The sequence below is a fragment of the Colius striatus genome, chromosome 19, assembly GCF_028858725.1.
Source record: "Colius striatus isolate bColStr4 chromosome 19, bColStr4.1.hap1, whole genome shotgun sequence".
NCBI lineage: Eukaryota > Metazoa > Chordata > Aves > Coliiformes > Coliidae > Colius > Colius striatus.
Window position 1 is genome coordinate 1,860,777 of NC_084777.1, and position 15,554 is coordinate 1,876,330.

At 45.7% G+C, this 15,554-nt stretch overlaps 2 protein-coding genes across 9 annotated transcripts in view; both read left to right on the forward strand.

Annotated features, from left to right (window-relative positions):
* The first annotated feature begins 89 nt into the window (after positions 1 to 89).
* On the forward strand, positions 90 to 6,018 carry ZBTB6 (zinc finger and BTB domain containing 6). The gene is made up of 2 exons (XM_062011858.1): positions 90 to 1,242; positions 1,400 to 6,018. The coding sequence occupies exon 2, from the start codon at positions 1,410 to 1,412 to the stop codon at positions 2,688 to 2,690; it is 1,281 nt and encodes a 426-aa protein (XP_061867842.1). The 5' UTR covers positions 90 to 1,242; positions 1,400 to 1,409; the 3' UTR covers positions 2,691 to 6,018.
* Positions 6,019 to 6,727: 709 nt separating this feature from the next.
* Positions 6,728 to 15,554, forward strand: part of RC3H2 (ring finger and CCCH-type domains 2) — a 28,811-nt gene continuing 19,984 nt past the window's right edge. For 3 of the 8 annotated variants that reach the window (XM_062011981.1, XM_062011988.1, XM_062011989.1), the window contains exons 1-2: positions 7,087 to 10,417; positions 14,943 to 15,239. In XM_062011981.1, coding sequence (XP_061867965.1) covers positions 15,009 to 15,239 — 231 coding nt within the window. In that variant the 5' untranslated portion in view covers positions 7,087 to 10,417; positions 14,943 to 15,008. Of the gene's footprint in view, positions 6,869 to 7,039; positions 7,062 to 7,086; positions 10,418 to 14,942; positions 15,240 to 15,554 lie in introns of those variants that run through there. The other 5 variants (XM_062011983.1, XM_062011987.1, XM_062011984.1 and 2 more) reach the window with 5 other exon arrangements.

Sequence of the window (15,554 nt, forward strand, 5' to 3'; positions counted from 1 at the left end):
GTAAAATGTTGTCTTCATTGCCACGTTCCAATAGTGACAGACTGGACCCATTGGTTGCTGCTGCTGCAGCCTCAGATGAGGACTCTGGCAGTCGTCAGAATCTGTGTGTTGATGTGTAGAATACCATTTGCTGGTAAGTGGATAGTCTCCCAACTTAATGTGCTGTACAACTTCCTGCATATCCTAAAAGTGACTGAAGTCTATTACAAAAAATATTTTAATAACTCCTTGATATATTAGGATTTTTTTTTATGATGGCATTTTATTTATTTTATATAGAGGAAGCCCTTAGAGCTCTTAGGTTCACCAGAGGTTTCGGTTCACCGCTTCTGCGTGGTGGTAGCTTGTGTAGCCTGTGTTGCTGCAGCCTGTGGTGCAGCTGCACAGCCTCCTGTAGTGATCAGGGATGAGTCTTAATTTATTTTTCTTTTAGAAGACACGGTTTTGCAAGTTAGTAACTGATAAAATTGAAGTGTCAGTCTTTTTTTTCCTCCCTGGCTTTTTGGCAAAACTTAGATAGCTGCTGCTGAGCTTTTGTTGAAGTAATTTCCAAGTTAATTGTGTGGGGCTGATTTTAGTTCTGGAGTCATTGGGAGGAGGGAGAATCAAAGTATGATACAAGCTGAAACTGTGGATAAAATTCTGAGGTCATGTTAAATCTTGACTTGTGAAAACAAAGAAGGGAAGATAACTGTCCCTCCTGACTCGGGAAGGCAGAACGGACGTTTTTCCTTCGAGACTGTATAATGGACGGACCGAGCATTAGCTACCTCTTCAGTGACTGGGCAAAAGTCGTACACTACGTGTTGTTACCAAAGCAGGCGCGCCGGTGGCTGTGGGACAGCCTCCCCCGCCGCGCCGGGGCGAGGCAGGCTGCTCGGGCCCGGCGGGGCGAGGGGCAGCGCCGGGGCTGCAGCTCCCCGAGACGCCTTACGGGGGCGGCGGCCCGGGCTGCCCCGGGCCGGTACGTGACTACCTCTAGCGGCCGCGTGGCGAGGCGCGGTGTCCCCCGGCGGCAGCCGCTGTAGCAGTGCCAAGTCTCCCAATAAACGTGCTGCTAACTCTGACTGCCGCCGCCTCTCATTTCCCCGCGCTCGCGGGGCCGGGGGCGGGCGCCCGCCCTCAGCCGCTTCCGGTGGCGCTGGCGGAACGGGCGGGCGCGCGGCGGGAAGCGCTTCCGGGGCGCTGCGGTACCGGCGGCGGAGCACGCACCGGCTGCAGGGAGCGGCCGGGCCGCGGCCGGTGAGTGGAGCGGAGCGGGTGGGAGCGCCGGGCGGCTCGGGGAGGCCCGTCAGTCGCTCCGGGGAGGGGAGCGAGGCTGCGGCGGGGGCTCTGCCGGCGGGGGGTGGCCCCGCGCTCGGCGTGACTCTCTCCGGCGGCGCCGGTGCCTCCCCCGCAGGAGCGGCGCCATGGCGGCGGACTCGGAGGTGCTGCACTTCCAGTTCGAGCAGCAGGGGGATGCCGTGCTGCAGAAGATGAACCTCCTGCGACAGCAGAACCTCTTCTGCGACGTCTCCATCTACATCAACGACACGGAGTTCCAGGGGCACAAGGTGATCTTCGCCGCCTGCTCCACCTTCATGAGGGATCAGTTTCTGCTCAACCAGTCCCGCCAGGTGCGGATCACCATCCTGCAGAGCGCCGAGGTGGGCAGAAAGCTGCTGCTCTCTTGTTACACGGGTGCCCTTGAAGTCAAAAAGAAGGAGCTGCTGAAATACCTCACTGCTGCCAGTTACCTCCAGATGGTTCACATCGTGGAGAAGTGCACCGAAGCTTTGTCCAAGTACTTGGAGATCGATGCGTCCATGGAGAACGGCAGCCAGGCTGCAGAGAGGTGTCATTCCTCAGACGCCGAACTGAGACATGGGGATGAGGCTTTGGATAAAGACTGTGAAATCATTGAGATCTCTGAAGACAGCCCAGCGACCGCAGAGTACCCCGTGAAGCAGGAGAAGGGGGACCCCCAGGCCACGGTGCAGGACTTGGTTTTGCAAAGGAAGGACGCAAAAACGCCAGAAATATCAACAGTTGAAATTGGATACAAGGATGATGAGATCTGTATCTTCAGGATGGATTCCATGAGCGTACCAAATGGTGAAAGTGATCATTTCCCTCAGCCTTGCACGTCCTCCAAAACAAACCTTTATTTTCCCGAAACCCAGCACTCCTTGATCAATTCCACGGTTGAAAGCAGAAACACGGAGATGTCGGGAAATCACTTCCAGCCTTTTGTCAGTGACAATCCAGAAGGAACTTCCAGTCAGGTGAATGGGTTCCAGAGCCTGGATGATTCGGGCAATTCCTGGCGACACCAGTGTCCCAAGTGTCCAAGGGGATTTCTGCATCTTGAGAACTATCTCAGACATCTGAAAATGCACAAACTCTTCTTGTGCCTGCAGTGTGGCAAAACATTCACGCAAAAAAAGAACCTCAACAGACACATCCGGGGGCACATGGGCATCCGGCCCTTCCAGTGCATGGTGTGCCTGAAGACCTTCACTGCCAAAAGCACGCTGCAGGATCACCTGAACATCCACAGCGGGGACAGGCCCTACAAGTGTCACTGCTGCGACATGGACTTCAAACACAAGTCTGCTCTTAAAAAGCATTTAACCTCTGTTCATGGAAGGAGCAGCAGTGAAAAGCCAAACCTGAACGCTATTACAAAAGTTAAAATAGACTATGATTGATAGATGGGTGGTTGTGGAGTCAGGCTCCAACAAAAGCTCCTGCCTGGTGAAACTCCCGGTACACAGCCCCTTGTCACGGGAGAGAAGCACAGATACGTGAGCACTGATCAAAGACAGGCCTTGTGGGCAGCAAACTTGCCTGCTGCATTAAGGTTGCTATTGCTGTAGATTTGAAAAAGGTGTTTACCAGCTTAAACTGCAAAATACAGGAAATTATATCATGCTTCTCTTCTATTATTCTGGATGCATTCTGATTGCCCTCTCCTGTTTTACACCCTCTTGTTTCAAGGGCAGGCACTGCTGATTTTGAAACTGTTACTGCAATAAGCTGAAGCCTGAGCCATGATGTTCCCACTCTGTAGTGGCTAAGGAGCAGGGATGTTTGTAATTATTCAGCGAGTCAGTCATTCCCACCCAGCTCATGTCTCGTTTATGGTGAAATCATTTCCTTCCTTGCCCAAACTTTGCTAGATCTTTCAGCAGCAAGAAGGCATGTTTCCATACTCAAGTGTGATAGTTAAGAAAGAACAAAAAATAATCAAGAAAGCTTTCAATTGCCTCTTGCAATTAGAGAATTGGTAAAAATGAATCCTAGAATCACAGAATGGTTTGGGTTGGAAGGTACTTTAAAGTTCATCTCATTCCACCCACCCACAGGCAGGGACACCTCTAGATGAGGTTGCTCCAAGGCCCATCCAGCCTGGCCTTGAACAGTTCCAGGGATGGGGCACCCACAACCTCTCTGGGCAGCTTGTCCCAATGCCTCCCCACCCTCATGGGAGAAAAATCCTCTCCCCTCTTTCAGTTTGGAACCATTACCCTTTGTCACATCACTATATGCCCTTGTAAAAAAATCCCTCTCCAGCTTTCTTTTCGGCCCCCTTCAGGTATTGAAGGCTGCTCTAAGGTCTCCCCAGAGCCTTTTCTTTTCCAAGCTGAACAAGCTCAACTCTCTCAGCCTGTCTTCACGGCAGAGGTGCTCTAGCCCTTTGATCATCTTTTTAGTCTCCTCTGGACTTGCTCCACCAGGTCTGTGTCCTTCATATGTTGGGGCCCCCAAAGCTGAAGACAGTACTCCAGGGGAGTCTCACAAGAGCAGAGTAGAGAAACAAAACAGTGTTGCCTTGCAGTTAGTTTTTAACTGGGTAGTCTTGTTAGAAGGACTTGCTTTCCGTTTCACAAACGAGCTCAGAATTTTTCTAAATGTCTTCCTTCTAATGGGTTTTTTCTCCTGTCACAGCAGTGTTCTGCACCTGTATTGGACTAATTCCAATTAAGTTAGCCCTGTTTGTTGAGTTGTACTGTTTGCCTTCATTTTTTACAGATCTTAGTTAGGTACACTAAAGTGAGCAATGAAGGGGTGTGCTGTTACCTAACAGCAGCTTCTGTGTTCTGCAAAACAATCCTTTATAGCTTATTAGGAATCACTTAGACATAGAGGTCTTCTCATACTCTAACTCTGTGATACAGTAAAGCAGTAACTGTGTGTTTGGATAGCTGTGCTTGTACTTTGTCAAAGGTCATTTCAGCTACATCACAAGCATTGAAAGCTCTGTAATACAGAATCTTTATCTTTTACCTGTCTTTGACTGGTATATGTTTCTTACACTTAATGTGCTATGAATAAAGAGTCAATTCAGTTAATATGAGATAATGGTACTTACATTAGATTGTCTCCCATTAGTAAAAAGCAATAGTTCTTTATCCTGTATCATGAGGGTACACTTTCCTTCAAGCTTCAGAAGCACTGTTCAGAAGTTCTTGCTCCGAGTCCAGAAGCCTGGCCCATCTGCTCCGTAACGTGGCTGACTTGAAAATCCAAAACAACAGTTTTTAATGTCAGTAAGTAGATTTCACTTACTTTCCTTCCTTGGTGAATACACCAGCCATTACTTGGGGTTTTGTTTATAAGCTATGTGAGGGGTTAGGTGTGTGGTAGCTACCATGCAGTTCCTGTTATTATCTGTGCCAGCATTATTACTGTCTGCATCTCGTGGAGATTTCATGAGGGGGCTTTTAAGGTCTTCATCTGGTATTATTAACACTTAAAGTACATTTTAGTTGGATTGCAGCAGGATTTGCAGGTCCCAGTTCATACCTGTCGTGGAAGGCAGCGTATGTCTTCCACGTGGAAGCTGAGCGTGCCACCTAGTGCCACATGCTTCCAAAAAAGTCACAGAAATGTCTCACTTTACACAGACAGTGACTTGTGAAGGGCTCCATTGCACTGGATTGCTGGGAAGGTGTGCCTGCTTAGCCCCTGTACCGAGAGTTCCTATGCAGAATGACAGAAATTCCACCTCCCGAGGACGTAGCTAGTGTACCTGTGAATTATAATCATCTGGTTTATCCAGTACTCTAAGCATAAGGGCCTACCTTTCATAATCTCTACTGTTATTTCATACTAAAAGTTGATAATTTGCTTTCATTTGGTCATTTTTCACTATAGTAATTGCCATGAGAATTACTGCAGTTAAAAAGTTTGGGAGTCACATCTCGTGTGACTGCAAATAAATTGCATTTTGTAGCACTCTCTTCTGTTTGCATTCACGAGTCTGTCATTGTTCACAGCCTTTTCAACCTTGTGTTTTGAGTTGTTTGCTTCATTTTTCACCAAAATATTGTTAATTCTGTGTTCTTAATTGCCTACAAATTAAGAGCCTTGTTTTTCAAAAGCCTGCTAATACCTGCAGTTGCCCCTGCTGTATTTACAGATGTCAACTTGGGTATACATACAGCTTTTTATGTAACTTCTGATTAGTGTCTACAGGCTTAGTTACTTAAAATAAATTCCTTCATCCTGGGAAGAGGTCATAAAACAAAGAAAAGTTTACTCTCCCCCTCTTCTTTACAGTGGGCTGTTATTACTGTAGTTCAGTAAATATATTGTGCATTTATGAGACAGATTTTGTTCAACTGTGCTTACATTTGTTCAGTTAATGAGCATTTTTGCAGGTGTATGATTAGCATTGATAACACTTCAAAAGATCGTTCCTTGGGTTTTGTTTGACTGTTTTTTATAGGTATGTGCATGGGCATTTCCCTGTGTGACAAAAGGTAAAGGGAGGCTGATCTTTTGAAGTGCATCTCCTGTGGGAGCAGGATTGTGAGTCGTTTTAGTCTGCTGTTGTATTGCATGTAAACATGAGAGGGTGTTGTGCGACAGGCCAACAGCATGTTCTGTTCAGTGGCTAGAGTGTCTTGGTAAACTTTGTGAACAAAAAAACTGGTTTTGTGGACATGTTCACATTAAAGGTGTTTCCTCTCTGCTGTCCGTACATGTAACCACTCCTCCTGTCATAACACAATAAATTAAATGCAAGCAAGACATTGTTTCAGAAATACACATGCTTTCTTCTCATCACAGCAAATAGTTCTGTGCATACCTTCACATTTTGGCTTGCTATGGTGAGTAAACAAGACGTTGAGAACAAAACACAGCGTCCGATTGGCAGTCATTCAGCAACGCCTTTTTCTGTCCTCCTGACGCCTCCACCTGACCTACTTGCCTGACGCATCCTTGCTTTCTCCTCAGAAATCACAACCCTACAGCAGCTCGGCCTCGATGAAGCGAGCTGCTTGGCCGTGTGGGGGCCGGGCGGGACGAGGCGCTGCGCCCGGGCTTCTCCCTCAGGGCCGGCCTGAGGTGAGGCCGCAAGCCCGGCACTGCCCCCACCGCCTTTGGGCCGCGCTGCCCCGAGCCGGCCTGGCCGGGCCCACGGCGTCTGCGTGGCGGCGTGGCCTCCAATCGCCTCATCTTTGTGAGGGCCGCTAATGAGGGCGTGATTAATTAGTGCTATAAAAGGCAAATAGGAGCCGACGGGGGGAAGGCTGGGCCCCGGGCGCGACGCCAGGGGGCGCTGCCGGCGTCTCGATGGTCCCCGTGGCGGCCGGGCGTGTCTGTACCGCCGTCTCGATGGGCGCTCCCACAATGCCCCGCGGCAGCCCCTCCCGCGCGGTCACGTGTGGGGCGCGGCGCGGCCGTTGCGCTCTCGCGCGGCGGCGGGCGGGTCTCGCGAGAGGAGGCGGGGCGGCGCTCCCGGCTGTCAGCGCGATGAGGAGGCGCCGCCGAGGCCCCCGCCGCTGCCTCCGCCGCGCCGCGCCGCGCCGCCCGCCCCATGGCGTGTGAGAGGCCGGGGCCGCCGCCTGCTCCCGGCCCCGCTGCCCGCGCCTCGCAGGTAGGAGCGGGGCCGGGCGGGGGCGGCCGGCACGGGGGACGCGGTGACCCGGCGGGGCCCCGCCCGCCCCCCCCCCCCGCCTTTCCCCCGCCTCCCGGCGCCCTGCGGGGTCCTGGCGCTGCAGAATCCGGGCGGGGAGCGGGGCCGGGCCTCGCCCGCCGAGCGCGGCCTGTCAGCGTCCCCGCAGCCCCGGGTACCGCGCGCCGCCGCGGAGGGGACTGTCGGCCCCGTGTGCCCCTCCGCCGGTAGGCCGCTGGGCCGGCCGGGGGACGTGGGGCAGCCATTTGGTGGCGGCTCGGAAATGACGGCGGGAGCCGGGCCCGGGCACAGGTGCGCGGCGCGGCCGGCGGGCGCTGACAGCGGCCTGGCGGAGGGGGGCGAGGCTGCGAGGAGACCCGCCGGGGCTGCTGGGCGCTCTCTGCGCTGGCACCGGCTAATGTGCGGCCATGAGGCTCCTGGTTACCTCGCTGACAGCCCTGTCGGGACGCCGCGGCTGCAGGCAGCTGGGTCTGTGGTATTCTTCAGTACGGAGGAGAACTACACCGGTATCATGAGTGTTCCCGCTCCTGTGGAGCGATGCTTCGGGGTATGGTGGAGAAAGACCGTGGTGGAAAATAGGCCATAGTTCTGCACCCATCATGGCACGTCCGGAGTGTCTTAAGTGAAAAAAATCAAAACAACTGAGCAGGAAAACTGTGCCTTGGTTGTGCTGATGCTTGAGGTGTGCTTCGGGATTTTAAGTGTAGAGTCAGCACGAAGCAGAGGAGAAGGCAGCGGTGTGAATGGAGAGTGATGAGTGTTCAGTAACAGTCAGGGTTCAAATTGATGTGACATGCACCTTTAATGAGAAAAAACAATGGCAAAGTTTAGGCTGATAACCAGGAAAATTCTGATGTAGGACTGTTTCACTTTATGTGCAAATGGAGTTTTATTTGGGTTTATTGCCATTCCTGTCTCTACTCATGTGATGTTTTCGTCATGCCAATTATAGCCATATCATAACGTTGAAACCAAAATTAAAACCAGCCCTTGAGATTACTAGGGTGTAAATTTAGTTATGGCAGAAAAGGTCTTCTCGTTTTCATTGAGAACCAACAAGTACTGTTTTAGGTCTTTTGAATCAAAATATCAAAATGCAGCTTTTGGTCAATGTTAAACATCAGTGGAGACTCTAGAAATTAAAGCTTGTGTTGCTAGTGTCTTATTCCATTAAACACACAATTATTAATTTGTGTAAATAATCTCTTTCCTATGTGCCTGTTTTAATGAACTTCTTGTTGTTTCTGCGATGTAAGCAAAGCTTTACACAAGAAAAGGTTTCATACTGACTCATGTCCCTGTCTTGTTTGAGGCCATGGCTTGAGAGATCTCAAAGCTAACTCTTAGTCTCAAGTGATGATCTCTTTTGATTAAGGCTTTGTTGATTTACAATAGATAGAATATTTACATTACTAGCAGCATTTGTTCCGTTTGGTCTCCCTTGCATCTTGTTTGGTAAGATTTTGTGTAGCTCTTAATGGGATGAGTAGCAGTGCTCTCTTCTTACTGACTGACAAAAAAAAGGAATCAATATCTGTGGGCATATGAAGCTATTTTGTACAAAGTTTTCAAAGGCTTTCTGACTGCTGTGGAACCCTCTGTTTCCTTGCCTATGTCTCTGAATGGAATTAATATTTCATTAAGAATTCTTTTTTAAACCTTAGAATACACCATTTCTCTTCTTCAAGTGTAGGATTTAAACATGGGGGTCATGTTTTTTTTTTAAAATGTGGCAACATAAGCTATACAGTCCTAATTCACTGACATTATTAATGAAGGATAAGGAATTCTCCAGTGTGTCTCCTCCTGAGGTAGGTGTGACAAAGTAGATCTGCTTAGACAGAGATTCCCTTTCTCTGCATCCAGTGTGAAATCGGCAGATTTTGGTGGCAAAGAAAATTTTTCATTTCTTTGCCCTTGGGTTAGTCCTGACAAGTCAATACTGATACAGGAGCTGAAGTTGTGTCAGGCTGTGGTAAGGACAAACTCTCCTTTCAGTGACACCTAGGAAGCACAAAAAACCCCACAGTGGCATTACATAAGTATACGGGAAACTTTTGTGATCCGGTAGCAGGATTTGTGCTGGCAACACTTGAGCAGGAAAGGGCAGATCTGAAGCGTTAAGGAGACTCTGGTGTTGATTTTGGGCGAAGTTACCTCGGGACTGAGGGAACTTGGGAGTCACTGAGCAACTGTGAACTTAAATTTGATTAGCCAATGTACTGCTGTTCAAAAGGAATTATTCTTCATCCACGGTTTGAGGAAGGAGAGGGGATCTAAGCTTTAATTTTTTTAAGAGGATAGCGAGTGAAGCATCCCCTAGGTTTTTTGGCAAACTGTGATCTGGATAGATGTCTTTACTATGTCACCAAGATTTCCCTTAGTGGTAACTTTTCTGGTGTTTAAATTGGGCTGTACATGCTCTCAGTAGTGTTAACGCTCAGTGAGAAAAAACTGCAGTGAAATGCTGTCCTTAGTGGTCATTAAAAACTCTGTTTTATATATAGAATTTACATATGATATAAAAAGATCTACACGTGACAGATATTACTGAACGTAGAAGTAACAAGTCGGCTCTGAAAAGAGGATTTATTTTCATTCCAAGCCGTCATAGCTGAAGGATGCAAAGCTATTATGGGCATGGCCCTCTTCTAAGCCTTTAATGAAGCTAGTTTTTTAGATCTGGAGATGGCGATGATTGAAGAGAAATGAATAAAAGATTCCACCCCTTTCAGAGAATTATGCTGAGAATTCGATTACAGGGACACTAATTTTTTGACCCGGTCGAGATGCTTTCAGACCTACGAGACTTAAGAAGGAAGACTTGAAAAAGCCAGTTCCTTGTAGTGCAAACAAACTATCTGCAGAAATGGAAAATTATGATGGAGATCACTTGAAAAAGGGAGAAGAAAACACCACGATCTCTGCAGTCAACACTGAGCGCAACTCAATATCAAGAACTCCTTAATTTGATGATTAAAGAAATCAATGTATTTCTAAGATTTTTGGCTTAAATCCACAGGGAGACTGTAAATAGACTGAATTTGTGCAAATGCCATATAATTGCAGAAGTTCTTCAAGATTTCCCTTTATCTGTAGAGGACTTTCTTTTGTTCAGCACTGACAGAATTATTCCGTGTCTCATTCTCATACAAGCTCTGCTTATGAGACTTCCTTTTGCCCATGTCCCACGAGGGGCCTGAGCAGAGCAGTCCAAGTGTGGAGCTGCAAGACAAGACGCTTGTGTTTGGAAACATGGCTGTTGATGATACTGCCGCTTCTCTTTTTTTCCCTAGGTATTTGCCTAGGCTATGGGGGAACTGAGTTCAAGCCTTCAACTCTTCCTTTGAAAAGGAATGAAACTTGCATATCTCACATTTTGGTAAAAGCACTGACGCTGGGCACTGTGCAGCTTTGAAGGGAATCACTCCCTGCCTCATGTTGAACCTGTTTCCCTTTGAAGAGAAGAAAGTTTTCTTAGGCTGAGATCCATGCCACCTAGGAACTGGGGTGTGTAACTGGGGAAGAGGCACTGAAATTTTTTGTCCTTTGCACAATGGACTATATCTGGATTTGATCTAATGACTGATTGGTAAAAATGCACAAATAATCTTTAAAATGATGCAAAATCCAAGTCGTTTTCTTGGGCAGCTGAAGATGAAGCTGCAGTTGTGTTTGATGAATATTCAGTCCTTTTATGTATGAGGAATAGCTTCAAGGGAAGGGAATGAAGTCGCCCTGTCTCTAAAAGTGTCTGTTTTCATCTTACAAAAAAGGCACCCAAGCATGGCTTAAAAGTATTTAAAAGTAATTAAATTTGTATCTCTTATTGTAGGTAAGGAATCTCTTCACTGAATTAAGATGTAAGCCAGTGCCAGCAACACTAAGTAAAACCCTTTCTCTGTTTTTGTGTCAAGTTGTTGAACTCCTGTGGTGGTTAACTTCTGATGTAGAGAAGTCAGCATCTCCTTCTGATGTTAGACCTCTAAGCTCTGGATAAAGATAGACTTTAAGATAAAGCATTGTCATAAGAATTTCTAATTAGCTAGTCCAGGCAACGTTCAGCTCAACACACTGGCTCAGTGTCCTGCATGGGGTTCTGAAGCCTCTCCTTGCCTTCCTTAATGAGTACTGACACTGATCTCAGGAGGCCAGGAGCCAAGTGTTTGTCATTGCTCTTCATAGATGAAGCCCTTCCGTCTTTAAAGCTTTGTTAGAATTCCTGCAGATGTGTGTCATGTCCTTACCTTGCAGATAGCCTGTCCTTTTATCTGTAAAAAATATATCTTTTGACTGGGTTCTGGTTGGCATCTATGCTGGCGGGTCAGAAGAACAGACAGTTAGCTGCTGAGCCTGGTGCTGTAGCCTTTCCTGCGAAGCATGTGAGCTCACAAAATCTGCAGACACCAATTTTCATGGAATGTGTATGTGTTTCAGGCCTAATGCATCTCCAGCAGGTTTAATAAAAAACGATTGGAGGGGTCTTGAAATTTCACGTGGTAGAGGAACAGACTAATAGAATAGCATGATCACTTCAGTTTGGTTTGATATATTTCATGTCCAAAGCTTAAGTACAATGCCTTGGATTAGTTGCAGAGAATGTCATGGGATTAGGTAGCTAAAAGTTACTGTAAAGGAAGGACATCTGGATCTTTCAACTTCCATCATTTATAAATGGTACAGCTGTTTGAGGAAGATTTTGGGGCTTCACCTTTCTCCCCTTCCACCTTACCTCCAATGTCATAAAATATTCTGATCTAAAATTACCATGAACAAAAGCAGTAATTTCTCATTCTTGCACCACTCCTTTGCAACCATGGCTGCAGTGGGGAAATATTGCTGTATTAGGGACACAGAATTACTCAACTGTAATAGTTTTGGTTTATTATGTAATCTCTGAGCTTAGGCTTGTGCATTCCTGAGTTTATGGTATGAATTATTGCTTCTAGTGGTAATACTATAGAAATTATTGTCACTGTACTACATAGAGAACTTTCACTCAAATCCTACCATATCTCTTCAAACTGTTTGCCTTGTATGTTTATCCAGTTTGTGTATCTACCATTTCTTTAGGGTTTGGAGGGTTTTTTAGGGTGCTACTTCTTTGACAGGGATGAGAACCCCTGCAGACAGCGTGTCTGCCAGAATGAACAGCTAGGCCAAGGGTAATTGTTCTGACTATATGGCCTGTTAAAAACAAAACCAAAATGGTTTCTAGTTTACCTTCTTTATCATGCTCTCCTCCTTGTGTTTGTGCAGTTTAGAGCACTGGAGCAATTTGTTTTTCAAGAGGACATCCCTGAAATACATTGTTTCTGACAAGGAGCAAGAATCTATTAAACATTTGGCTTATGCTTTCTGCAGAAGCTGACACGATAATTAAGAGACGCGAGATTGTTTTCTTAAGACGCTGGAGTGCAAGAGTGGCAGGATAGCTGGCATGCCTAATAGACTATGGAGACTTCTCTGCCTATGGCTGCTTGAAGTTTTAGGAGTGGAGAGCTTTCCCCAGCTGTTGGCTAATTTAATTAGATTTTTTTTTCATGTCAAGGAATCTGAAGGTCAACACATGCTTAGTAGAATCTCTCGTTTATGATCATTAAATACCCAGAGATAAATCTTTTTAAATCAGTGGTGCACACTCAAGAATCTGTTGTGTTCATTTCTATGCTGGTCAGGAAAACAACCAACTATATTTTAAAAGCTTGTAAATAGAGCTGGCTGTTTCTTGCAAGTGTCTGAAGCAGCTGTGGAAACTGAATGTGGCTACTGTCTCAGATTCCTGCGTCTGAGATAATTAATGAGCACTGGGGAAGTGGAGACTTGTTTATTAGGAGATTGTTAGTGACCAACTAACTAGCAATGGAGCTGTGTGCATACTGGCCTTTCCTTAAACTTTTCCCTGTGTGAGTCATGATGGCAGCACACTTCCAGAGTAGTCTCGTTTGTGCTGTTACCTGTGTCTTGCAGTCAGGTGGAAAAACACCAACATCATTCTAGGTCAGCAATGGCGTTGGTGTTAGTGTCTCAGTGTTGGTTCCTGGTAGTGCTGGCTAAAACGTTTTTGGACAGCGTTTGCTGCAAGACTTTACAGTTCTAGCTATCTCTTGTCTGGCTGTTTTGTTAGGGAAGCTGAAGTCAGTGTGATAAAGGAAACTATGTGTTTCCTTGTAGAACTAAAAATCTTTCTAGGCCTGTTGGCTCATTGTTTGGTTTTACTATTATTTGTTTTGCTTTTGAATTTCCTTGGTCAAATGACATGTAGTAATGCAGATTTCAAAGCACTGTCTTTTTTCACTCTTGCAAGAGCTTTGATTATGCTTTCCTAGGGGTTGGGTGAAAATCTGTTTTGTCCAGTGCATGTGAATATTCTGGCTTATGTTGAAAGTGTTACTTCAGCAGTTTGGTTTTGAAGGGACAGATTTGACTTTCAGTTTGTGTTTTACATTTACTATGGAATTCATTTGGGGGAAAAGTTGCTGCATAATATTGAAAAGCTCACTGCGATAAGGACATCTTGTACAAGTATCCTGTTACTTAAAGGGCACTGGGTGTTCATAGTACTAAATAGAATTTCTAAACAGATGGTCATAATTAACATAAAATACATCCACAGATAGAGAGTCTATTTGATGTTCTAGTAATTATTGCAATGGTCCGATACTTTAGCATTAATTAAACTGTAGCACAGCCAACAACGGAATTGCAGTACGAGCGGATTCGAAGGCAGGGGGGAGATCTCAGCTCCCTCAAAACAATCTCCCTTTTGCTGTCAGTGGAGTAAAAAAGTAGAACGTTAAACATGTAATTAAAACATTTGTGTGTTTGCGTTTCTAATGAGCTGCTAGAAGCTTGTTCATAGCCTTGAACTGAACTAACTGGTCTCTAGGTTGCATAGAAAGTCAACACCATCGCCCATGGCAGCCAAGGGCGGGGTGGCTCAGCTCTGAGGGCAAGTGGTACACTTCAGTCTTAATGACAAAAGCTCAAATGGAAACAGTTTTAATGGATTTCCTAGGCCTGCTGCCTTTTTCAAGAACATAAGTTATATGAGATGCAGTTGCTTTCAGAACAATTTCTATAAATCCATATTTTCTTTGCAATGTATCTATGTAAACAATTGGCATAGTGCTGCTGCACAGAGAGGCGTTTCAGGAGAGAACCCTTAACAGCAAGCCGACTGAAATTATTGTCTGGATTTTCACCAGATCAGAAACTTTTCTCACTGTATCTTCATGAGAGTGGAGTTGCCTTTTTATATAAGGTAGAGATGTGAGAAGCCAAACTGAATACAACCATCTCTGCTCTTGAGTACTCCAGTGGACTCTCAGGAGAAAAGGAGGATTTAACACAAGAAAATAGTGAAGTTAGAAACTGATCTCTTATTCTTTTAGTGTTTTCTTGTGGTTCTTAAAGAAAAAGTGTGTCTTTAAAGAAAACCCAAGACTGTGTTTTGTTTGATGTCAGATTAAGTCTGATTGAGATCTGCAGAAGACAAAACATCGTTCTAGTTCAAATGGAAATAACATTTCAACACACACACAGACACATACACCCCCCAAAAAACATCCCAAAACAGCCAAACCCAAACTTCTGTGTCTTCTCGCCGCTCCAGGCCCATTCTACAAGAAGGGAGTGCTTTCAGGGTTTTGAAAGCTTGTCAGATGAGATAGTATGGGAGATGGTTACTGTGATTCATGCCTTTTACGTTTTCTATACTAATAAATGTCTTCCCCTTCCTACAACAAAGATATATTTAATCCTGTGAGACAAACTTTAATGCCATGCATTGAGAATAGATCTGACTTCAACTTAGGTAGTCTGCATTGATTCGGTTTGTGAGCCTTTTTTGGCACAATTGTTGAGCTAACACAACACTGTGGGTTTTGAGTATTTCAACATAAGGATTTGGTTTTATTCTGTAAAATATTGAAGGGGTGGGTTGTTGTTTTGGTTTGTTGGGGTTTTTTTTTAGTTAAGAGTAATTCTAAATTACCAGAAAGCATGTTTTAAATCCTCTGTTATTCATTTGCAGCTGCCAAAACATAGTACAGTGAAATAATGGTCTACTAGCCTGCTAAACAAGTGTCCAGCTTCCACAATGCCTGTGCAGGCAGCTCAGTGGACAGAATTTCTGTCCTGCCCAATCTGCTACAACGAGTTTGATGAGAATGTGCACAAACCCATCAGCTTAGGTTGCTCTCACACCGTCTGTAAGACCTGCCTGAACAAGCTTCATCGCAAGGCATGTCCTTTCGACCAGACTGCCATCAATACAGACATCGATGTGCTTCCTGTAAACTTTGCACTCCTCCAGTTAGTTGGAGCCCAGGTATGATTTAAGCAGCTCTCTTTTTTTTTTGCCACTTGTTATTACCATTTACATGCCAGTTAAAAAAAAAAAAAAGCTAAGACTTTACCTTTGTGGTATGTAGAAGTCCTTACACACTCTGAAAGCAACCGTACTGTTTTCAGGACCATCTTGTTCTCGTGAAATGAAAACATGTTCTGGGTGTAAGCTGAATTCTGGTTAAAAAGGCTCTAGACAATTATCTGTCACAATTATCATTAGAAAAGTGAACCTGCAGATTGCACTTGTTCATCATACTCTTGCAAGGAATCTCTTTCTGTACATCACATGTCTGAA

Bases quoted from the DNA above. Each gene is read 5' to 3' on its own strand.
- ZBTB6 (XM_062011858.1), top strand. From the start codon at position 1,410: ATGGCGGCGGACTCGGAGGTGCTGCACTTCCAGTTCGAGCAGCAGGGG.